At 42.0% G+C, this 24,368-nt stretch overlaps 1 protein-coding gene across 3 annotated transcripts in view; it reads left to right on the top strand.

Moving 5' to 3' along the window:
• Window positions 1-1,553: 1,553 nt before the first annotated feature.
• ARMC1 (armadillo repeat containing 1) overlaps window positions 1,554-24,368 on the top strand; it is a 31,893-nt gene continuing 9,078 nt past the window's right edge. Inside the window, exons 1-5 of one of the 3 annotated variants that reach the window (XM_025394675.1) lie at window positions 1,592-1,771; window positions 2,769-2,870; window positions 11,796-12,013; window positions 16,146-16,237; window positions 22,436-22,625. In XM_025394675.1, coding sequence (XP_025250460.1) covers window positions 11,831-12,013; window positions 16,146-16,237; window positions 22,436-22,625 — 465 coding nt within the window. In that variant the 5' untranslated portion in view covers window positions 1,592-1,771; window positions 2,769-2,870; window positions 11,796-11,830. Of the gene's footprint in view, window positions 1,772-2,768; window positions 2,871-11,795; window positions 12,014-16,145; window positions 16,238-22,435; window positions 22,626-24,368 lie in introns of all 3 variants that reach the window. The other 2 variants (XM_025394674.1, XM_025394676.1) reach the window with 2 other exon arrangements.

Raw genomic sequence — 24,368 nt, 5'->3', positions numbered from 1 at the left:
CACCCACTTCGGCCTCCCAAAGTGCTGAGATTACAGACATGAGCCACCACACCTGCCGTCCTAATATATTAACATTAACAAAAATAGCAAGTTTAATTTCTTTTTTTTTTTAGTTGTTTTTAATAACTATACTGAAGAAACTTACTCAACCAAATGGGTTATGTTTAACCTGGCTGTACCCTTTGGACTTTTTTTTTTTTTTTTGGCGACAGTCTCGCTCTGTTGCCCAGGCTGGAGTGCAGTGGCGCAATCTCGGCTCACTGCAACTTCAGCCTCTCAGGTTCAATTGATTCTCCTGCCTCAGCCTCCCAAGTAGCACAGATTACAGGCGTCCGCAACGACGCCCGGTTAATTTTATTTATTTATTTATTTTTTGTAGAGACAGAGTTTCACCATGTTGGCCAGGCTGGTGTCGAAATCCTGACCTCAAGTGATCCACCCGCCTCGGCCTCCCAAAGTGCTGGGATTACACGTGTGAGCCACCGCGCCAGGCCTATTTGTTTCCTACTTAGCTTATTTTGCTCCTCTTTTGAGTTCATTGGAAGCAAGAAGATAACCGAGAACAAGGGAACGGAAAGAAATTCAAGAAGCTGCTTGGTTTTTAAATTCACTTACGAAGTATAGGAGATACTAGCATTGAATACAATCTGGGATATTTATTGTTATTTACACTCCTTTCCTATTAGAGGCCTCTCATATTCCTTCTGACTTTAACACATGAGCTACGTGGCCGAATCAAACTCTTATAGAGCGAATCCAGAATCTGTTCATTGGGGTTATTGATTGCAAATGGATACATTATTCTCAAAGATCTGCCTGCGGGTTAAGAGTAGGTTTATATTTAGATAAATTAAAAAAAAATAAAATCTATGCCCAAAGAAAACAAAAACATTAAGTGACTGCCATCCATAAAACAAGTATATAAATCCTTACAAGTATATAAACTACATAGAAAACATTTTAAAATGTGAATGAGAAGATTCTGATCATAAATTCCTTACAAAAAAAAAAGAAAACTTCTTCTCCAAAATAAATTGCTACTTAAACGAAAACTGTACTTTGCGTCTTTCAAGCTGCTAGGGAGACAGTGGACACCAAGAAGAAATAAACGAAAATCCAAGGAATGCCTAATGTACTGCTAACTTCCACAGTAAAACACAAAACAAAAAAAAAATTATGAATTAAGACTCACAGAACCGAATAAAATATTAGGTATTGCCTTTATTAGAATTGCAAAAGTTGCTAAAGAAGAAATACTCAATTTGAATTACCGAATGCAGTACCGGTGAAGTCCTACCGGCCCCGGAAGGCTGGGAATTGAGGTTGTCAAAGTGCGACAGTTTCCCAGCCGGAATCAAATTTCTTCGGTTAGGGCTTGGTGGACGGCGAGTAGTTAGGGCCAATATAGTGTTCCTGGGTCCTCATTGGATCCGTTCCTCGAACACTTAGTGTATTTCCCTAAACCACCTATGAGCGCTTCACTCTAAAAAGACCTTCACTGATTGGATACTTTATCCTCACGTTGGACTCATTATCAGCCAATAGGAGGGCAAAAGCGACAGAGGCGTCAGGTCACCTGGGAAGAGTCTGCAGAGCCTTTGCCCGCCAGCGCCTTGGCTCTTTGGGTTCCTGAGTTAGTCCGGTTGTTTGCGATCGCCGCGGCCGGGGCTGCGAACCCAAGGGCTCGCTCCGCGCCTCCTAGGTCTCTACCTCATCCGTAGGTGTGGCCCTGATGGTGCGGCAGGCTCTGGACTCCTAAAGCTCTGGAGCGGTATGTGGGGTCCACGGGCGGCAGACAAAGCAGTGGAGCCGGGAAGGCCGCGGGAAGCGGCCCCTGCACCGAGGCAGCGAATCCGCCTGGGAGGGGCGCCCCGCCTGCCTCTTGTCAGATCCAGTAGTGCGTCCCAGTGAGGCGCTTTAGCACGCTCTACCTCCACGTGTCCCGTGAATCTGTTAGCTTTGCTCACTTCTTCTCTGTCCTCCTCACATCCGACTTTTACTAACCCCAGCATTATTGATGGGTGTCATCTCATCTTTTCATCTCTCCAGGTTATTCTTTGGTAACTTTCTGTTAGTTTTGTGCACCTGCATGTCTCCTAAGAGCGGAAAGACATAGTTGTGTTAGGCTTAATTCAAGAGAGACCAGTGTTCCCTTTTTTATATTTAAGACTGTATTTTGGGAGGGCGGGGGTAGGTACTCGTGAAGTTAGCAACTCCTTTGGTGATACTTAGTGCACTGAAGTGTCAGGGCGGTGCAGAAGGTACCTCCAACACCTGGCAGGACAGATGTCCCCACATGAGCAAGTAATATTCTGGTTTGGTAATTGCTGGTGTTTGATTTTACCATTTCGCGTTCTTACTTTAATCTGATAACCGCTGAGGATTGTTATGTGAGATAACAGGCTCTGAGAACTTAACTTCTCAAAGTTACAGTTAACTCTTCGAGTAAGGGGAAAGTCAGATTTAATCTCAATGCTTATGTTATTTTTATCAAAGCCCACCTAACTGAATAAGGATTTAGGTTAAACGTATTCCCTCTGCAGCTCTTAGCATGTGAGAATTAAATCTTTGAATTGAATGGTGAATCTTGACTGTACGAGAAGGAAAACTCTTTCAGGCATCTGCCTAACTACAGGTGTCTCACATGTATCATCTAACTGCTTGCTTCTCAAAGTGTGACGAGTAGCTTAGGCCTCACCTGGAAGCTTGTTGGAAATGCAGAATCTCAGACTCTCCCACCTGCTGAATCAGTATTTGCTTTTTAACAGGAATCTTTAAGTTACCAGAGTGCTCATTAAAGGATGAGGAGTATTCTTTGTCATAGAATGATTTGTTTGTCCAAGTTGAACTAAACAAAAGAGAAAGTAAAGGTATAAAAAGTTTTTTCACATTTTCATCATTTGTTAGTGACGCTATGGCCTTTATTTTTATTTTTATTTTTTTGAGATGGAGTATCGCTCTGTGTCTCAGGCTGGATCAGTGGCGCGATCTCGGCTCACTGCAACGTCTGCCTTCCGGGTTCAAGCGATTCTCCTGCCTCAACCTCTGGAGTAGCAGAGGCCTTGGCTTCCCGAAGTGCTGGGATTACAGGCGTGAGCCACTGTGCCCGGCCTCTTGTAGAGTTTATTATTATTATTATTATTGTTATTATTTTGAGACGGAATCTCGCTCTGTTGCCCAGGCTGGAGTCCAGTGCCGCAATCTCGGCTCACTGCAAGTTCCGCCTCCCGGTTTCACGCCATTCTCCTGACCCAGCCTCTCGAGTAGCTGGGACTGCAGGCACCCGCCATCACGCCCGGCTAATTTTTTGTATTTTTAGTAGAGATGGGGTTTTATCGTGTGAGCCAGGATGGTCGCGATCTCTTGACTTCGTGATCCGCCCGTCTCGGCCTCCCAAATTTTATTATTTTGAGATGAGCTGTCATTCTGTCGAGCTCCCAGGCTCAGGTGATCCTGCCACCTCAGCTTTTGTATTTTTAGTAGAGATGGAGTTTTGCCATGTTTCCCAGGCTGGTCTTGAACTTCTAGGCTCAAGAGCTCCACCCCTCTGGGCCTCCCGAAGTGCTTGGATTACCGGCCTGAGCCATGGCACCGGGCCATCTCACAGAGTTTTAGAGCTTAGCATTTTATTCATATGTTCATAGCCATGTTTAAAAGAGATGCATTTATACACCAGCATAAAGTTTTAGTGGCTCTTTGTTTTGGCAGCAGAAATCACGTGGTATGTTTATTAAAATGAGTATTGGGCTCTCTCTCCAAATACTCCTATTTAGGATGGGGATAGAGCCTAGGTCTTTGCGTTATAACAATAATCCCAGTTTATTCTGTTGAGGTCCCCACTTCTTGGTGTTAGCATTTTGGATAAAACTCAACTAGAGAAAAACTTATTTTCTTTTGAACTTAATGCAATACTCATTGTAGAAGAAGATAGGAAGGTTTTTTTTTTTTTTTAACTTACATTATGGTTTATTGGTTACTATAAAATTGCTTAGGTCAGTATATTTCAGATTATTTAATAATTCTTCTCATGCCTGTAATCCCAGCACTTTGGGAGGCTGAGGTGGGCGGATCACCTGAAGTCAGGAGTTTGAGACCAGCCTGACCAATGTGACAAAACCCCCTCTCTACTAAAAAATATAAAAATTAGCTGGATGTGGTGGTGCATGCCTGTAGTCCCAGATACTTGGGAGGGTGAGGCATGAGAATAGCTTGAACCTGGGCAGCAGAGGTTGCAGAAAGCTAGGATCATACCAGTGTACTGCCTGGGTGACAGAGGGAGACTCTGTCTCGATTAAAAAAAAAGCAAAAAATCAATTCTTTTGGCCAGTGCAGTGGCTTATGCCTGTAATCCCAGCACTTTGGGAACCTGAGGTGCACAGATTGCTTGAGCCCAGGAGTTTGAGACCTGCCCAGGCAACACAGCAAAACCCTGTCTCTACAAAAAATACAGAAATTAACTGGTTATGGTGGCATATGCCTATAGTCTCAGCTACTCGGGAGGCTGAGGTGGGAGGATAGCTTGAGCCTGGGAGGTGGAGGCTGCAGCTCACTCTGTCGAACTCCCAGGCTCAGGTGATCCTCCCACCTCAGTTTTTGTATTTTTAGTAGAGATGGGGTTTTGCCATGTTGCCCAGACTGGTCTTGAACTTCTGGGCTCAAACGATCCACCCCACTGGGCCTCCCCCAAAGTGCTTGGATTACCAGCCTGAGCCATGGCACCTGGCCATCTTACAGAGTTTTAGAGCTTAGCGTTCTATTCATATGTTCATAGCCATGTTTGAAAGACATGCCTTTATACACCAGCATAAAGTTTTAGTGGCTCTGCCACTGCCATCCAGCCTGGGCAATAGAACGAGACCCTATCTCAAAAATAAAATAAAAATTATTTTGCACTTTGCCAAATTGGGCATATAGTGGGTAGGATAGACTGAATCCTGAAATATTCATTTAAAATTATTTTTTCCAACCTATGAAGATAGACTTTTTTTTTTTTTTTTAAGAGACAGGGTCTTGCTGTGTTGGCTATGCTGTGGTAAAGTGGCTGTTCACAGGCAAGATCATAGCACACTGCAACCTTGAACTCTGGCCTCAAGCAGTCATCCTGCTTTAGCCTCCCAAGTTACTGCACCCAGCAAAGGCAGATATTTTTATCAAACAGCTTGAGTGTTTGTGTGAAGTTGATAAAATTAACACAGAAACATAATATGTATCTAATACATGAATTGGGGTTAGAGTTGTAACTTTTGTTTATCTGTTTTCAATTTCCTAACTGTTCTATTGCTATCTCATAAAATCTGCTTTGTGAACTCTGCAATCCACAGAAATACTGATCATTTAACAGAATTTAAGCAACGGCCAGGCGCAGTGGCTCACGCCTGTAATCTCAGCACTTTGGGAGGCCAAGGAGGGCAGATCACCTGAGGTCAGGAGTTTAAGACCAGCCTGGCCAATATGGTGAAAACCTGTCTCTACTAAAAATAAAAAATTAGCCGGGCGTGGTGACAGGCATCTGTAGTCCCAGCTACTTGGGAGGCTGAGGCAGGAGAATCACTTGTACCTGAGAGGCGGAGGTTGCGATAAGCCAAAATTGCGCCATGCCACTACAGCCTGGGTGACAGTGAGACCCTGTCTCAAAAAAAAAAAAAAAAAAAAAAAAAAAAAATTCAAGCAATGTGGTAGTTAGAAATGGATGTCAGAGTGACTTGCTATCATCAAGAATATTAAAGTAAGAAAAATGAGTCTTAACTGTGAGTTCTCTCCTGAAGTTTTACATAAAACCCTTGTAATTTGAGGGACAAATCACAGCTTCTGTCAGCTTTTCTTGCCTTCCTTTAAATGCCATGGGAAATGCAGTGACCACAGCTTCTGCCTCTGTTATACAGTAAACCCATGACATTGTCGGATTCAACCAAGCATTAATCGAAAATATTGTACAGTATTCTCAGGATTTGAAATCTGTGGATATCGAGCATCAGCTGCATTAGCTAAGGTCTTTGATGGATCCTGTGCAGATGCTGATTGAGCCTACTCCTTATCAGTGCTCTTTGAAGATTGGAAGGTTTTTTTTGTTGTTGTTTATTTTATTTTATTTTTTGACGGAGTCTCGCGCTGTTACCCAGGTTGGAGTGCAATGGCGCTATCTCTGCTCACTGCAATCTCTGCCTCCCGGGTTCAAGTGATTCTCCTGCCTCAGCTTCCCAAATAGTTGAGATTACAGGCGCCTGCCACCATGCCCAGATAATTTTTGTATTTTTAGTAGAGACAGAGTTTCACCATGCTGGCCAGGCTAGTCACAAACTCCTGACCTCAGGTGATCGACCCACCTTGGTCTCCCCAAAGTGTTGGGATTACAGGCATGAGCCACTGCACCCTGCCAAAGATTGGAAGTTTTAGTCGTTTCGATTTTTGTTCATCCCAAAAGAACAGTAAAACTATATAACTTTTTTTCAGTATAGTTCCTACTGAATAGTTATCTAATGGCTCCTTGAATGAGAATGGAACTCTCCAGTTTCAAGGCCAGCATTGTATGCAAAAGGCCAACACTCAAAGTGTTTGGTTCTTTTTTCCCTGATTTATTGTAAAAAATTTGATTGTAAATTGGTAATTTATAGTTGTATATATTTATGGGGTACAAAATGATGTTATGATTCATGAATATAAAGTGGAGCAATTAAATCAAGCTAGTTAACATCTATCACCTCATACTTATTTTTTGTGGTGAGACCACTTGAAATTTACTCACAACAGTTCTTCTCTGTTTTGCTTTTGAGACAGAGTCTAGCTTTATTGCCCAGACTGGAGTGCAGTGGCATGATCTCAGCTCACTGCAACCTCCACCTCCCGAGTTCAAGCAATTCTTTGGCCTCAGCCTCCCGAGTAGCTGGGATTCCAGGTTTGCGCCACCATGCCCAATTAATTTTTGTATTTTTAGTAGAGATGACATTTTACCATATTGGTCAGGCTGGTCTCAAACTCCTGACTTCAAGTGATCCACCCGCCTTGTCCTCCCAAAGTGCTGGCATTACAGACATAAGTCACCACGCCTGGCAACTCATAGCCTTTTTAAAACCCGGAATACACTATTTTGTTTTGATTTTTTTTTTTTTTTTTTTTTTTTTGAGACGGAGTGTCACTCTGTTGCCCAGGCTGGATACAGTGGTACGATCTCGGCTCACTGTAACTTCTGTCTCCCAGATTTAAGCGATTCTCCTGCTTCAGCCTCCCGAGTAGCAGGGATTACAGGCGCCCGCCACCACATCCAGCTAATTTTTGTACTTTTAGTAGAGACGGGGTTTCACCATGTTGGTCAGGCTGGTCTTGACCTATTAGTATACACTATTAGTGTATACTAATTCTATTAGTGTATACTAATAGAATACACTATTAGTAACTATATTCACCATATTGTGCAGTAAATGTCAAAAAAAAAACCCCTCACTTATTCCTACTACGACTTTGTATCCTTTGATCCTCATCTCCTCATTTTGCCTATCCCCCAGCCTCTTACCACCATTCTATTCTCTGCTGCTGAGTTCTGTTGTTTTAGTTTCAACAGTTAAGCAACAACATGCAGCATTTCTCTTTCTGTGCCTCCTTTACTACATTTAGTACTTCATTTAATGTTCTCCAGTTCCGTCCATGTTGTCACAAGTGACAGAATTTCCTTCTTTTTTAAGGCTGAGTAGTATTCCATTGTGTCATTGTGTATGTATATCACATTTTCTTTCTTTCTTTTTTTTTTTTTTTTGAGTTGGAGTCTCGTCCTGTCAGCCAGGCTGTAGTGCAAAGGCGCGATCTCGGCTCACTGCAACCTCCGCTTCCCTGGTTCAATCAGTTCTCCCTGCCTCAGCCTCCTGAGTAGCTGGGATTACAGACACCCACTACCATGCTCAGCTATTTTTGTATTTTTAGTAGAGACGAGGTTTCACCATGTTGACCAGGCTGGTCTCAAACTCCTGACCTTATGATCTGCCTGCCTTGGTCTCCCAAAGTGCTGGGATTATAGGCATGAGCCACTGCGCCCGGCCAGTGTACCACATTTTCTTTACCCATTCATCTGTTGATGGATACTCATGTTGATTCTATAACTTGGCTGCTGTGAATGTTGCTGTAATGAACATGGGAGGGCAGACATCTATTAGACAAATTGATTTCCAGTCTTGTGGGTAAATACCCAGAAGTGGGATTGCTGGATTGTGTATCTGGTGCTTTAGCTGTGACTTGCCTCTGGGGTCTTTATGCCAATGATTGGTTCTGCAGGTTCCATTGTGGAAAGAATTTGTGCTAGTAACAGCACTTAAAGTTTATGGGTGGCTGGGCACCATGGCTCACACCTGTGATCCAAGCACTTTGGGAGGCCAAGGTGGGTGAATCACCTGAGGTCAGGAGTTTGAGACCAGCCTGGCCAACGTGGTGAAACCCTGTCTGTACTAAAAATACAAAAATTACCCAGGCATAGTGGTGTGCACCTGTAATCCCAGCTACTCAGGAGGCTGAAGCAGGGGAATCGCTTGAACCCGGGAGAGCGAGGTTGCAGTGAACTGAGATTGTGCCACTGCGCTCCTTCCAGCCTGGGTAACGGAGTAAGACTCCGTCTCAAAAGAAAAAAAAGAAAAAAAAAAATTATGGGTAAGCTGGTTGGTAAATGGGGATATTCAGGATGCTGATAATACGATAATAGAGGCACCTAAGAGGCAAAATGCTGTCAAATCCCTTAGTTGTATTGCTGTGTGTTCAGTGTGTGACTTTTTGTTGTGTCTTGACTTTTAAAAAATTGCAGTAGTAACTATTTTCCTTTTGAGAAAATTACTTGCCAAATACTGTCCTACCGAAGCCGTCTTTTCTCTGAGTTTTTTGTTTTTGCATTTGCTCGGCTCACTGCAACCTCCGCTTCCCTGGCTCAATCAGTTTTCCCTGCCTCAGCCTCCTGAGTTGCTGGGATTACAGGCGCCCGCCACCATGCTCAGCTGCTTTTTGTATTTTTAGTAGAGACAGGGTTTCACCATGTTGACCAGGCTGGCTCAAACTCCTGACCTGCAAATTAAAATTATTAGTGTATTTTAACACTAAATATATTTTTTGGCCATGTGATGTGAGTTAAGGATCTTAGCAGTGGTTTTAAAATTGCTAAGAAGTTATTCCAATACCATTTATTGAATAATCTTACTATTTTTTATTGATTTTTGACATGATATAACTTATTGAGCATTTATTGTGTGCCAGGCACTAGTATGTATTGTGTTTATGTGTATTGTCATTTCATCTGGAGAGTAACGCTATTTGGTAGCTGCTATAATTGACCCCATTTTAGAGATGAAGAAACTGAGACAGAGTTTAACAAATTTTCCTAAACTCATAAAGTTACCCAGTGATGGGGCCTGGGTCTGACTCAGTTGATCCTTCTTCCTTATATCAAATGCATAAATAACTTTCTGGGAGGGAGTATCTTTATCTCTCCACTTTCCCCCAGTTAGTACTGTTGCTTATAGCTTTGTATATTTCAATACATAGTAAGGCCAGTTTTGCCTTATTACCTTTTTCCTTCAGATAACTTCAGTAGTCTTTGTGGACTTACAGAATAATCTTGTCCCTGTTGCCCTGACAGTTGGCATTGTTACTGATGTTAACATTAAACTCATTAATTTATGGAAAGTATTTACACCTTTATATTCTTCCTAATAAGGAATATACTATGTAAGTTAATTGAAGTTACTATTTTTAATTTGCTGCATATATGAAGATCATTTCTTGACATTTTGATTCTTCATATGTCCAGCATGTTGCCTTTTCTACAATACCCTGTTTACTTTTATGGGAAAAAGATATGCTGACTTTATTCATTTTTTTGAGACAAGAGTCTCGCTCTGTTGGCCAGGCTGGAGTGCAATGGTGCAATCTTGGCTCACTGCCTCCTAGGTTCCAGCTATTCTCCTATCTCAGGCTCCTGAGTTGCTGGGACTACAGGCACATGCCACCACTTCTGGCTAATTGTTGTGTTTCTACTAGAGATGAGCCTCCACCATCTTGGCCAGTCTGGTCTATTTATTTGTTTTTTTTTTTTAGAGACGGAGTCTTGCCATGTCGTCCAGGCTGGAGTGCAGTGGTGCGATCTTGGCTCACTGCAACCTCTGCCTCCCGGATTCAAGTGATTCCCCTGCCTTAGCCTCCTGAGTGGCTGGGATTACAGGCGCATGTCATCACGCCTGGCTAATTTTTGTATTTTTAGTAGAGACAGGGTTTTGCCATGTTGACCAGGCTGGTCTGAAACTCCTGACCTCAGGTGATCCACCCACCTCAGCCTCCCAAAGTGCTGGGATTACAGGCGTGAGCCACTGCACCCAGCCGATATGCTGAATTTTTTTTTTTTTTTGAGACAGAGTTTTGCTTCTGCAATGGCGTGATCTCAACTCATTGCAACCTCTGCCTCCTGGGTTCAATCAATTCTCCTGCCTTAGCCTCCCGAGTAGCTAGGATTACAGGCGCGTGCCACCACGCCCAGCTAATTTTGTATTTTTAGTAGAGATGGGGTTTCACCATGTCAGCCAGGCTGATCTCGAACTCCTGACCTCAGGAGATCTGCCTGCCTCAGCCTCCCAAAGTGCTGGGATTACAGGCATGAGCCACTGTGCCCGGCCGAAATGCTGATTTTAAAACGAAAGTATGAGGCATGAGGCCAGACACTGTGGCTCATGCCTGTAATCCCAGCATTTTGGGAGGTTGAGGTGGGCAGATCATTTGAGGTCAGGAGTTTGAGACCAGCCTAACCAACATGGTGAAACCTAGTCCCTACTAAAAATACAAAAAAAAAAAAAAAAAAAAAAAAAGCCGGGCATGGTGGTCTGTGTACGTAATCCCAGCTGCTTAGGAGGCTGAGGCAGGAGAATTGCTTGAACCGGGAGGCAGAGATGGTAGTGAGTTGAGGTTGCGCCACTGCACTCCAGCCCGTGTGACAGAATGAGACTCTGTCTCAGAAAAAAAACAAACAACGAAAACGAAGTATGCAAAGTGGCAAGACTGCTGACGAGTTTAGGAAATAATAAGTAATATTTTAGGCCAGTTCTATGCTAACTAGATTTTGTTATATGGGGCAAATTATTGAACTTCTCTATGACTGTCTCCTCATCTGGCAAGTGAATTACGTCAAATTCTGTTTCATTCTTCCTATTCTTCCTTTTCTGTTAGGCAGTAGAATATGGCATAATCAGATGAACAGATGTGTTTAGATTCAGTCTAGATTCACTATGATCTTTCACACTACTGGCCTGAGCCACAGGCTAAATAACTTTCCTGTCTTCTTGATTTACAGACTTCTGCCTCCGTTTTCCAAGGGCATTTTATTCTTTGTAGACAGAGTATGCTAGGTTTTTGTTCATTGATGAATAAGCAAGCTATAAGCTAGCCACTTTTCCCTCAGGCACTAGTTTTAGGGGTAGAAATAGTCTAGAGGAAAAAAAGCACTGGCAATATTAACAGTTTTAGAAGTATAGCAAAGGTTACAAGTTTGAACTATAGAGATGTTTATTGTGACTTTATTGTTAAAATATGTATGCTAAAAAGTAATTTGTTGGAATATTGAGGTTAACATATGTTCTTTAAATATTGTGCACCCAAGTTTTTTCAGTCATCTTATGTTCATTTTACTTTTCTCAAACTATAGAGTTGCTGATTTCTAAGTTTTTGTGTGATTTAGTTGTAGTTACCTGATTCTTTCTAAACGTGTTATAATCCTGGTTATTTCACAAGTGTCATAATATACCTCAGCAACCTAGAACTAATTCTGCAAACCTTTTCTACAGAATTTAAGATTTTATTCATGTGCATGGCATAGAAGATGAATTCTTCTACCTCCACCATGAGTGAAGAGCCTGATGCTCTATCAGTAGTTAACCAGTTACGGGATCTAGCAGCAGATCCATTAAACAGAAGAGCCATCGTCCAGGATCAGGGATGTCTGCCTGGCCTTATTTTATTTATGGACCATCCCAACCCTCCAGTCGTCCACTCGGCTTTGCTTGTAAGTTACCTTTAGTAATTTCAATCTCTGTTTTATTTTTGCAATTAAAGAGAGAATTTGGAAAAAGTGCTAGATGACATGGTAAAAAAACTGAAAGAGAGCAATTAATAGTTTGTATTTATGTATGTACAAACATATGTATGTGTGGTCTGTTTACACCAGTAGTAACATGCTACATTGTTTTTATTCTTTTGTTTGTTTTTTTGAGACAGAGTCTCCCTCTGTCATCCAGGCCTGGAGTACAATGTGGCAGGATCTTAGTTCACTGCAGTCTCCACCTCTTGGATTTAAACCATCCTCCCCCACCTCAGCCTCCTGAGTAGCTGGGATGATAGGCACATACCACCATTCCAGGCACATTTTTGATATTTTTGTAGAGATAGGATTTCGCTATGTTGGCCAGGCTCGTCTCAAACTCCTGGGCTCAAGTGATCCTTCCACTTTTACCTTCCAAAATGTTGGGATTACAGCTGTGAGGCACCATGGCTGGCCCTATTTTTATTCTTTAATACAAACTGTAGCATACTCCATGCATGGAATGTTCTACCACTTCCTTTTCATTTAACAATCTTGAGGATTGGATCATATCATACACATAGACACCCAAAGAGGCACTTATTTTGTTTTTATTTTATAACAGCTTTTTAAGATGTAAGCACACAGCATCATACAATTCACTCATTTAAAGTATACAATTAAGTAGTTCTAGTATATTCACAGAGTTGTGTCACCATCACCAACACTTTTTATTTTTCTTTATTTTTTGTAACTAAATTTTTTTTTTTTTTTTTAGTAGCGATAGGATGTAGCTGTGTTAACTAGGCTGGTCTCAAACTCCTGGCCTCAAGTGATTCTTCAACCTCGACCTCTCAAAGTGCTTAGATTACAGATGTGAGCCACTGTGCCTGGCCCACCACAACTTTTTACCTATTGCTTCCCAGACCCCCCAACTCCCTATCCCTAAGCAAACTATTAATCTACTTTTTGTATGTTTATATTTGCCTATTCTGGCAAAAATGCCTATATATTTTGCATATGAATAGGGCCAAGCATGGTAGCTCGCGCCTGTAATCCCAGCACTTTGGAGGCCGAGGTGGGTGGATCACCTGTGGTCAGGAGTTTGACACTAGCTTGGCCAACGTGGTGAAACCCCATCTCTACTAAAAATACAAAAAAATTAGCCAGGCGTGGTGGTGGGTGCCTGAAATCCCAGCTACTCAGGAGGCTGAGGCAGGAGAATCCCTTGAATCCAGGAGGCAGAGGTTGCAGTGAGCCAAGATTGTGCCGTTGCATTCCAGCCTGGGCAACAAGAGCGAAACTCCATTAAAAAAAAAAAAGTTGTTAAAATTAATGTTATGGGAAATTAATGTTACGGAAATTTTATCTATTGTCCTTTACTTAAGGACTCATGGTAAATTCCCCATTTAGTCTAATTTCATAAGTTTGTACAGAACGCATATAGGCTTTTCCTTTTGGAAAAGTTTTTCTATCTTGCCTTTACAGAACGAAGTTTAGCAGTCAAAAAAGACATTGGTATAAGAGAACAGTAGTAACAAATGGGAAAAATGGCACAGCCCCCAGTCTGGGTTCTATTTCAATAAGAAATGCAATAAGGATGAGAAGAAAGAGGGGATTGGTCTATAGATAGGAACTTGGGGCTAAAGGAAGTCTTTTTTTTTTTTTTTTTTTTAATAGACTAGAACATGTCTAAATTCAGAGGGCAAGGGCTACTAGAATGGGAGAGGTTTGAGGGGAAGGCTCTCATAATTGCAGAAAATAGGAAAGATTTGCTAATGATAAAGTTGTTCAGCAGTGTTGAGGGGCTGATTAGTTTGGTAATACTGAATCGGTATGATTCAGGCCTGCTGTAGGCTCGGAGAGCCGAGTAGTTGGATTTGTGCAGAGTTGTTACTTGGCCAGGTTAAGTTGGGCAGAATGATTGTGCAAGGGAGTTTAGGGTCTTGGCAGGATTGTTTGAAATGATATACAGTAGGTACTAGGCTGAATAAGGAAGGGAAGTATAAAGTCATGGAGGGACTGAGCTAAGGAGAGGGATCAATGGGTGAAAGTTCCCAAGAGGCTGAAGAAAAGATTTTTTTGTTGTTGTTTTTTCTGTTTTTGAGACAGAGTTTTGCTCTTGCCGCCCAGGCTGGAAAGCAATGGCGCGATCTTGGCTCACTGCAACCTCCGCCTCCCGGGTTCAAGCGATTCTTCTCCCTCAGCCTTCTGAATAACTAGAATTACAGACCCGCACCATCACATGTGGCTAATTTTTATATTTTTAGTAGAGACGGTTTTTCACCACGTTGGCCAAGCTAGTCTCGAATTCATGACCTCAGGCGATCTGCCCATCTTGGCCTCTCAAAGTGCTGAGATTATAGGCATGAGCCACCACGCCTGGCCATCAGGTGTGTTGTTTTGTTTTTATGATTTCCTTTTTTTGTCACTGTTAGCTTATTAGTGTACACTTTTGTTTTTATTTTATTTAGTGGTTGCTGTAGGTTTTACAATATGCATCTTTAACTTATTACAGCCTACCTTTAAATGAATCCTACCCTTAACATGTAGTGTAAGAATCACACAAGAGTATATTTCCATTTCTTCCTCCCATCTTTTGTGCTATTTTTGTCATACATTTTACTTCTACATATGTTTAAAAACCTACAGTGTATATATTTTTGCTTTAAACAGTCAATTATCTTTTAAAGAGATTAAAAATTTAAAAACGCCTTTTTTTTTTTGAGATGGAGTCTTACTCTGTCACCCAGGCTGGAGTGCAGTGGCACAATCTCAGCTCACTGCAACCTCTGCCTCCCGGGTTCAAGTGTTTCTTCTGCCTCAGCCTCCCTAACAGCTGAGATTACAGGTGCACGTCAGCATGCCTGGCTAATTTTTGTACTTTTAGTAGAGACGGGGTTTTGCCATGTTGGCCAGGCTGGTCTTGACTCCTGAGCTCATGTGATCTGCCCACCTCAGCTTCCCAAAGTACTGGGATTACAGGTGTGAGCCACCATGCCTAGCAAAAAAAGGTCTTTTATATTTACCTTCATCTTTATGTTTCTGGTGTTCTTTATTCCCCAATATAGATTCATTTTTGTTGTTTGGGTTTTGTTTTTGCTTTTGTTTTGAAACAGGGTCTCGGCTGGGTGTGGTGACTCATGCCTGTGATCCCAGCACTTTGGGAGATCACCTAAGGTCAGGAGTTTGAGATCAGCCTGACCAACATGGCGAAAACCCGTCTCCACTAAAAATACAAAAATTAGCCAGGCGTGGTGGCCGGCGCCTGTATCCCAGCAGGAGGCTAAGGCAAGAGAATCCCTTGGACCTGGGGGACGGAGGTTGTGGTAGGTCCAGTTTGTGCCACTTCACTCCAGCCTGGGTGAAAGAAGAAAAACCCCATCACAAAAAGAAAAAAAAGATTTTGCTCTTTTGTCTTCTGGCATGTATGGTTTCTAATAAGAAAACTGCCGTAATTCTTGTTCTTCTCTTATATAATGCCTTTTTCTGGCTTCTTCTGGAACTTTATTAGTGATTTTCAGCAAATAATTATGATGTCTTTGATATGGATGGTGGTTTTTTTTTTTTTTTTTGAGATGCAGTCTTGTCCTGTCGCCCAGCCTGGAGTGCAGTGGTGCGATCTCGGTTCACTGCAACCTCCACCTCCTGGGTTCAAGCCATTCTCCTGCCTCAGCCTCCCGAGTAGCTGGGATGCGTGCCATCATGCCCAGCTAATTTTTGTATTTTTAGTAGAAACAGGGTTTTGCCGTGTTGGCCAGGCTGGTCTCAAATTCCTGACCTCAAGTGATCCACCTGCCTTAGCCTTCCAAAATGCTGGGATTATAGGCGTGAGCCACTCAGTGCCCATCTTTTTTTTTTTTTTTTTTTAATTTTTTTTGAGACTTGTGAATAAGTTAGGAGCCTTCATTTCAAAGAGTAGATCAGCTGTTATAGCTCAAAGGATCATTTCTTCCCTAGGGAATAATTCTGAATCTTCACATTTAAAGGATTTTATTCTAAAAACAAAAACCTATTTTCTCTTTTTTTGTTTTTGTTTTCTTGCAATAAGTTGGTAGTAATTTCAATTTTGAATAGTCTGGACAGACGAATTAACTTATTACTGTTTCTACTGTAGGCTCTTCGATACTTGGCAGAATGCCGTGCAAACAGAGAAAAGATGAAAGGAGAACTGGGTATGATGTTGAGCTTACAAAATGTTATACAGAAGTAAGTACAATAGACAGTGTCTCATTTATTTACATACATACTTATGTTACTTACTTAAAGGGCCTCACTGTATTGCCCAGGCTGGGCTCAAGCGATCTTCCCACCTTGGCTTTCCAAAGTGCTAGAATTACAGGCATGATTACTACTATTATTGGATTACTATGTTTTAATGTCCTATAGTTAACTGTTTTTAATCATTTAGCTGGCTGAGGGAGGAGAATCGCTTGAACCTGGGAGGTGGAGGTTGCAGTGAGCTGAGATCGCGCCATTGCATTCTAGCCTGGGCGATAGAACAAGACTCCATCTAAAAAAAAAAAAAAAAAAAAGAAATTTCAATTTTAGGTAGAGAAAAATTACAAATTATTCAGGAAGTAGTTTATTACTGTAGGAAAATGGTAAAACTGCAGAACTATAAAATAAACAAGTTAAGATGGTGCTGGTGGGGCATTTAATATTTCATACATGCAGGACATGGTGGCTCATGCCTGAAATCCCAGCAATTTGGGAGGCCAAGGCAGGCGGATCACTTGTGGCCAGGAGCTCAAGACCAGCCTGGCCAACGTGGTGAAATCTCGTTTCTACTAAAAATACAAAAATTAGCTTGGTGTGGTGGCATGTGCCTGTAATCCCAGCTACGTGGGAGGCTGAGGCAGGAGGATCACTTGAACCTGGGAGGTGGATATTGCAGTGAGCTGAGATCCTGCCACTGCACTCTAGCCTGGGCAACAGAGCAACACTGTGTCTCAAAAAAAAAAAAATGTATATAACCATTGTTGCTAATCTCTCATCTGTACTGCTTTGTTTAAGTAGACAGAAGCTTGTGTGACTCTCTAGATACAGTTTTGTAGTAAATTCTTAAGTTTGTAATTAAAATAGTGAGAGTAGCCCCAGTAGCTATACTGGCAATTATAAGCATGCATACCCCCACTTTGCACATTGTTCATATGAATATGAATACTTGGCTATTTCTCCCCTTATCCTGTTGCTGCTAATGTGGAAGCCACTAGAACTGGTTTGTAAGAGAAGCCCTAAAGCCCTAAGGAATCCATTGGATATAATGGATTATCTTCTGTGCAGTGTATCTGGAATGGTTTCACCTCTATACTATCCTTGGAGTAATTGAAAAAATAATAACTCAGGGTTTTTTTGTTTGTTTGGTTGGTTTTTTGAGACAGGGTCTCACTGTGTTGCCGAGGCTGGAGTGCAGTGGTATGATCATGGCTCACTGCAGCCTCAACCTCCCAAGCTCCAGCTCTTCTCCTACCTCATCCTCCCAAGTAGCTGGGACTACAGACATGTGCCATTATACCTGGCTAATTTTTTAATTATTTTGTAGAGACATGGTCTCACTATGTTGCCTAGGCTGCTCTCCTGGGATCAAGCAGTCCTTCTGCCTCAGCCTCCCAAAGTGCTGGAATTACAGGCATGAGCCATCACACCCTGCCCAGATAGTTATTGTTGTTGTTTTTTTTAATCGAACTAAATTCTTTTACAGGACCTCAGTTCAGAAAGGGTGCTAGAGAAGTGACCAGAAGGATAGAAGCAGTGATTAACCAGGAAGAGGAGGGCTGGTTTAAGGATGATGACAGCAGAAGCATCTTCCTTTTTTTCCTGAAGTGGGTCTAGTATGGTAATCAATAGCAACATGTGGCAATTTAAATTAATTAAAATTAATGGCAGGGTGTGGTGGCTCACACCTGTAATCCCAGCACTTTGGGAGGCAGGTAGATCACCTGAGGTAAGGAGTTCAAGGCCAGCCTGGCCAATATAGTGAAACCCCATCTCTTCCAAAAATATAAAAATTTAAAAATTAGCCAGGTGTGGTGGCGGGCGCCTGTAATCCCAGCTACTCAGGAGGCTGAAGCAAGAGAATCGCCTGAACCCAGGAGGCAGAGGTTGCAGTGAGCTAAGATCGCGCCACTACACTCTAGCCTGGGCGAGAGAATGAGACTCCCTCTCAAAAATAATAATAATAATAATAATAATAATAATAATAAAAATTAAAAACTCAGCTCCTCAGTTATATTAACCGTATTCCAAGTGTTTAGTCATGTTGCTAGTGACACTATTTCCATCATCTCGGAAAGTGCTGATGTACAGTGCTGCTCTGAAATTTTTCTTTTCTTGTCTTTTTTTTTTTTTTGAGACTGGGTCTCACTATGTCGCCTTGACTGGTGCGATGTTAGCTCAGTGCAACCTCTGCCTCACAGGCTCAAGTAATCCTCCTGCCTCAGCCTCCTGAGTAGCAGGGAGTTAGGCCATCATGTCCTGATAATTTTTTTTTGTTTTGTTGTGGGTCTCATTCTGTTGCCCAGGCTGGAGTACAATATCGTGATCTTGGCTCACTGCAACGTCTGCCTCCTGGGCTCAAGCAGTTCTCCTGCCTCAGCCTCCCAAGTACCTGGGATTACAGGCGCCCACCATCATGCCTGGCTAATTTTTGTACTTTTAGTGGAGACAGTATTTCACCATGTTGGCCAGGCTGATTTCGAACTCCTGACCTCAGGTGATCTGCCTGTCTCAGCCTCCCAAAGTATTGGGATTACAGGCGTGAGCCACTGCTCCTGGCCTTTTTTTATGTTTTGTTTTGTTTTGTTTTGTTTTTTGTAGAGATGAGGTCTCGACATGTTGCCTAGACTGGTTTCGAACTCCTGGACTCAAATGATCCTCCTATCTCAGCCTCCCAACATGCTGGGATTACAGGTGTGAGCCACCGTGCCCGACTGCCCTAAATTTTTTTTTTTCTTTTTGAGACAAAGTCTCACTCTGTCACCCAGGCTTGAGTGCAATGGCTGTGATCTCAGCTCATTACAACCTCTTCCTCTTGGTTTCAAGCGATTCTCCTGTCTCAGCCTCCCAAGTACCTGGGACTACAGGTGCATGACGCCACACCCGGCTAATTTTTAGTAGAGATGGAGTCTCACCATTTTGGCCAGGCTGGTCTCGAACTCCTGGCCTCAGGTGATCCACCCGCACTTGGCCTCCCTGTAAGTGCTGGGATTATAGGCGTGAATCACCACCCCCAGCCTGCTCTAAAATTTCTTTGCTTAACTGCATCTAGGGGCTTTTTTTGTGTTTTGGATTATTTTTGTTTCATGGACTATTTACTGGCGAATTACTAAGTCAAAGATGTAAATATCTTTGTCTTTGTATCCCTGTTAATTGTTTTCAAGTAATACCAATGATGCTTTTACCAGCAGTTACTTTTTTGTTTTTTTTTTTTGAGATGGAGTCTTGCTCTGTAGCCCAGGCTGGAGTACAGTGGCGTGATCTCAGCTTATTGCAACCTCTGCCTCCTGGGTTCAAGCGATTCTCCTGCCTCAGTCTCCCAAGAAACTGGGACTATAGGCGCCCGCCACACCTGGCTAATTTTTTGTATTTTTTTTTTTTTTTTTTTTGGCTCACTGCAAGCTCCGCCTCCCGGGTTCAGGCCATTCTCCTGCCTCAGCCTCCCGAGTAGCTGGGACTACAGGCGCCCGCTGCCTCGCCCGGCTAATTTTTTTGCATTTTTAGTAGAGACGGGGTTTCACCGTGTTAGCCAGGATGGTCTCGATCTCCTGACCTCGTGATCCGCCCGCCTCGGCCTCCCAAAGTGCTGGGATTACAGGCGTGAGCCACCGCGCCCGGCCAATTTTTTGTATTTTTAGTAGAAACGGGATTTCACCGTGTTAGCCAGGATGGTCTTGATCTCCTGACCTCATGATCCGCCCACCTCAGCCTCCCAAAGTGCTGGGATTACAGGTGTGAACCGCTGTGCCTGGCCTGACAGTTCTCTTTTTATTAGATTTTTCCAAACATTGGAATAGTTTCTTCACATCATAGTTCTCCTACCCTGTTTAATTTGAAATCAACTTTAAAAACAATTTAAACATCTCCGTTGAGACTGATAGAAAATGGATGGTTTGGGTGGGGACATAATTCCACTGAAATTGATTTGGAAAACTTTTTACTTGGATTTTTCTGGTGAGACACTTTACATTAGGTTCTTAAAGGGATTAATGGCTGGGCGCTGTGGCTCATGCCTGTAATCTCAGCACTTTAGGAGGCCAAGGTGGGCATATCACGAGGTCAGGAGTACGAGACCAGCCTGACCAACATGCTGAAACCCCGTCTCAAGCTCCTAACCTCAAGTGATCGACCCACCTCAGCCCCACAAAGTGTTGGGATTACAGACATGAGTCACTGCACCCGGCCCTGTTTTTTGGTTTTTTTTTTAAACTTAAATTTCATAAGTTTCTCTAATCATTGTCTCTTCGTGCCCTTTATAACTTGTTCTTGGCTGATATTTAAAATATCTGAGAACTTCAGTGACTTTTCAATAAACTCTAAAATAACTATCAATAAAAATGCTGAGACAACTAATACAAATTAGTCTTTTTGATAGCTTCCTGTAACACACAGTTAAAGTCACCAAAAGTAACTTATCTCTGGTCAACAGTGGCCCAGAAAAGCACCTGATATAGTAATTGAGTGTCTGGAACACTGTCAGATTATCACCCCTGGAATTAAAGCTCTAAATATCTAGAACATATACAATCTGAATATCAGAAAATGAAGTATTCTTACTCATTCAATAAATAATTTGCAAACATTTTTGTTAGGTTCTACGGAAGGTACAAAAAGGATACCTTCCTCCTCTTAAAGAGTTCATATACTTATAAAAGAAAAAGAAAATTAAGATCAGTAGTATAAGTACAAGCATAGTACTCTGAATGCAAAGGGAGAATTGGGTTATTAGGTAGAGGCATTATATGGAAGGTGTTGGTTAAGCTGAGCCTTCAAACGTTGAAATAAGAGTTGGAAAGCCTGCAGTCTGGCTGAAGCTCTTCCAGCTAAGGAAAGGCCTGAACAAAACTTAAGGGTAGAAAGCACTCGAGAGCAAAGAACATATAAAAGTGCATGGTCTTTGTAGGAGATGGCCAAGTGTCATAGTCAACCCAAAGAATAATAGAAGGACAAAATGAGCTGATGGAGATAGCCAGATTTTAAGGCCTTGAGTGTACATTAAAGGGTTTGGGCTTAGTTGAGCCCATTGATAGGTGAAATGAGGATTCTTTTCTTATGGTTACATGTACTTACTCTGTTCAGTTCCACTAATAAGAACCATTAGACTGTTGTCCAGTGTGGTTAGCTACTCACTTTGTTTGGCAAATTAATTAAAGGTCTATAAAATTTTTTTAGTTGCACTGGCCACATTTCAAGGGCTCAGTAGTCTCATGTGAGCGGAGAGTGCACTATAGAACATTTCTATGCATGTGAGTGGAGAGTGCAGCTATGGAACATTTCTATCACTGCAGAAAGATTATTGGACAGCACGGCCCCCTAGATGTTGATGTGAGGATCTCTAGTAGGATTTAAAAGCTTAAGAATGAAAACTTTTGTTAGAGCTGTGGTTTTATGATAAATACATAATTTGTAATATGTTAAAAAAAAAGTAAATTAAAAAACAATTGGTTTCAACATACAAAGAAATCTTGAAATTAGTTGATAGTGTGAATGATCCTATTCCAATTTGGTTTCTCCTTTTGGATTTTTATATGTTGTATTTTCTTAAAAGTCAAGGTACTTTCAAATTGAGAGTTGAATGTTAGTGATAATACAGGAACATATTACAACCTGATCTTGTTAGTTGATTTTGTATTTAATTATTTTTATTAGGCTTTTTTTTTTTTTTGAAATGGAGTCTCCCTCTGTCGCCCAGGCTGGATTCCAGTGGTGTGATCTGAGCTCGCTGCAACTTCTGCCTCCCGAGTTCAAGCAATTCTCCTCTCTCAGACTCCTGAGTAGCTGGGATTACATGCGTGCGCCACCACACCCAGCTAATTTTTGTATTTTAGTAGAGATGGGGTTTCACTATGTTGGTCATGCTTGAACTCCTGACCTCAGTGATCCACCTACCTTGGCCTCCCAAAGTGCTGGGATTACAGGCATGAGCCACCGCGCCCAGCCAAATGTGTTTTTATACCTCTGTAGTGAGGATTTTGAATCTCAATGAGCCACGAGTTTAAAATGAAATTAGAAGATTGTTATAGACAAGATGCTTTTTCTACATTATTGATTTTTCTAGGATTCACTGCTATTGCTTTTAAATTGAACAAAGCATTAGAGTGAAAGAAACAAGGCTCCTTTTAGTGGAGAAATAAAATTACAGAATCAGTAGAAGTGACAAGACTAATTATATATGTGTTTCTTTTCAAGAACTACGACTCCAGGAGAAACAAAACTTCTGGCCTCTGAAATCTATGACATTCTTCAGTCCTCCAATATGGCAGATGGTGATAGTTTTAATGAAATGAATTCACGTCGAAGGAAAGCTCAGTTTTTTCTGGGAACTACAAACAAACGTGCCAAAACAGTGGTTTTGCATATAGATGGCCTTGATGATACGGTAAGGTCTGTTAGATGGGAAAGAGAAATCATGTTACTAGTTTCTTCAGTGTCCCTTGCTAACAGTCTTTGAGAATAAATCTCGCTATCAGTATTTTACTAATACAAAGGGTCATTTTGTGCTAAAGAGGTCAATCATAGGATATAAGAATTTAAAATATTTATGTCCCTAATAATAGAACATCGAAATATGTGAAGTGAAACTTACAGAAATGGGGAGAAACAGAAAAATCCACAGTTAGAAACGGAGATTTTTAACACAGCTCTCTCAATTAATATAGGAAGCATACAGAAAATCAGTTAAGATATAGAAGACTCAAATAATACTATCAACCAATTTAACCTAATTTTTATTTTATTTATTTATTTTTTATATATTTTTTGAGATGGAGTCTTACTCTGTCACCTAGGCTAGAGCACAGTGGTGCAATCTTGGCTCATTGCAACCTCTGCCTCCCGGGTTCAGGTGTCTCTCCTGCCTTGGCCTCCCGAATGGCTGGAATTACAAATGTGCGCCACCATGCCCAGCTAATTTTTGTATTTTTAGTAAAGACGGGGTTTCACCATGTTGGCCAAGCTGGTCTCAACTCCTGACCTCAGGTAGGTAGTCTGCCTGCCGCAGCCTCCCAAAGTGCTCGATAACAGGAATGAGCCACCGTGCCCAGCCCAAAGCATGTTCTTTGAACATGGTGAATGCAAATTAGAAATCAATAACAGAAAGGTATCTGAAAAATTTCCCCCAAATTTGTGAAACTAAGTGACACATTTCTTTTTTTTTCCTTTTCTTTTTTCAGGGACAGGGTCTCGTTCTGTGGCCCAGGCTGGAGTGCAGTGGCACAATCATAGTCTACTGCAGCCTCAAACTCCTGGGCTCAAATAATCTTTCTGCCTCAGTCTCCTGAGTAGCTGGAACTGCAGACATGTGCCACCATGTCTGGCTAATTTTTAAGTTTTTGCAGAGATGGAGTCTTGCTGTGTTGCCAGGTCTTTGACTCCTGGCCTCAACCAGTCCTCCTGCCTCAACCCTGCAAAGAGCTCGGATTACAGGCATGAACCACTGCACCTAGCTAAATAGCACATTTCTAAAGTAATCTATGAGTCAGTAAATAAAAGAGAAATTAGCATTTTGAACTGAATAAAAAGGAAAGTGAACTGAATAAAAATGAAAGTGTAGGCTGGGCGCGGTGGCTCACACCTGTAATCCCAGCACTTTGGGAGGCCAAGGCAGACGGATCATGAGGTCAGGAGTTTGAGACCAGCCTGGCCAACATAGTGAAACCCCGTCTCTACTAAAAATACAAAAATTAGCTGGGCATAGTGGTACGCCTGTAGTCCCAGCTACTCGGGAGGCTGAGGCAGGAGAATTGCTTGAACCCAGGAGGTGGAGGTTGTGGTGAGCTGAGATCACACCACTGCACTCCAGCCTGGGCAACAGAGTGAGACTCCGTCTCAAAAAAAAAAAAAAAAAAATGAAGAAAGTGTAATAAAAATGAAAGTGATATATACATGAAAGTGTAGCTGAAATTTGTTGGAAGTAGTTACCGATGTTTACAGTGGAAATTCATTAGCTCCAGATGCATAACTGTTTATATACAAAAAAGAAAGGGTATCAAGTCAGTGACTTAAGCTTCTATCTTAAAAAAATAGAAGAAGCTGAAGGGAATCACTGGATCCCAAGAGTTCAAGGTTATGGTGGTCTATGATCCTGTCACTACACACTCCTGTGTAGGCAACAAAAACCCTG

The sequence above is a fragment of the Theropithecus gelada genome, chromosome 8 (assembly GCF_003255815.1).
Source record: "Theropithecus gelada isolate Dixy chromosome 8, Tgel_1.0, whole genome shotgun sequence".
In the NCBI taxonomy this organism is placed as follows: Eukaryota; Metazoa; Chordata; class Mammalia; order Primates; family Cercopithecidae; genus Theropithecus; species Theropithecus gelada.
Note: the sequence above shows the minus strand (reverse complement) of the source record. Positions and strands in the feature narration are given on the sequence as shown.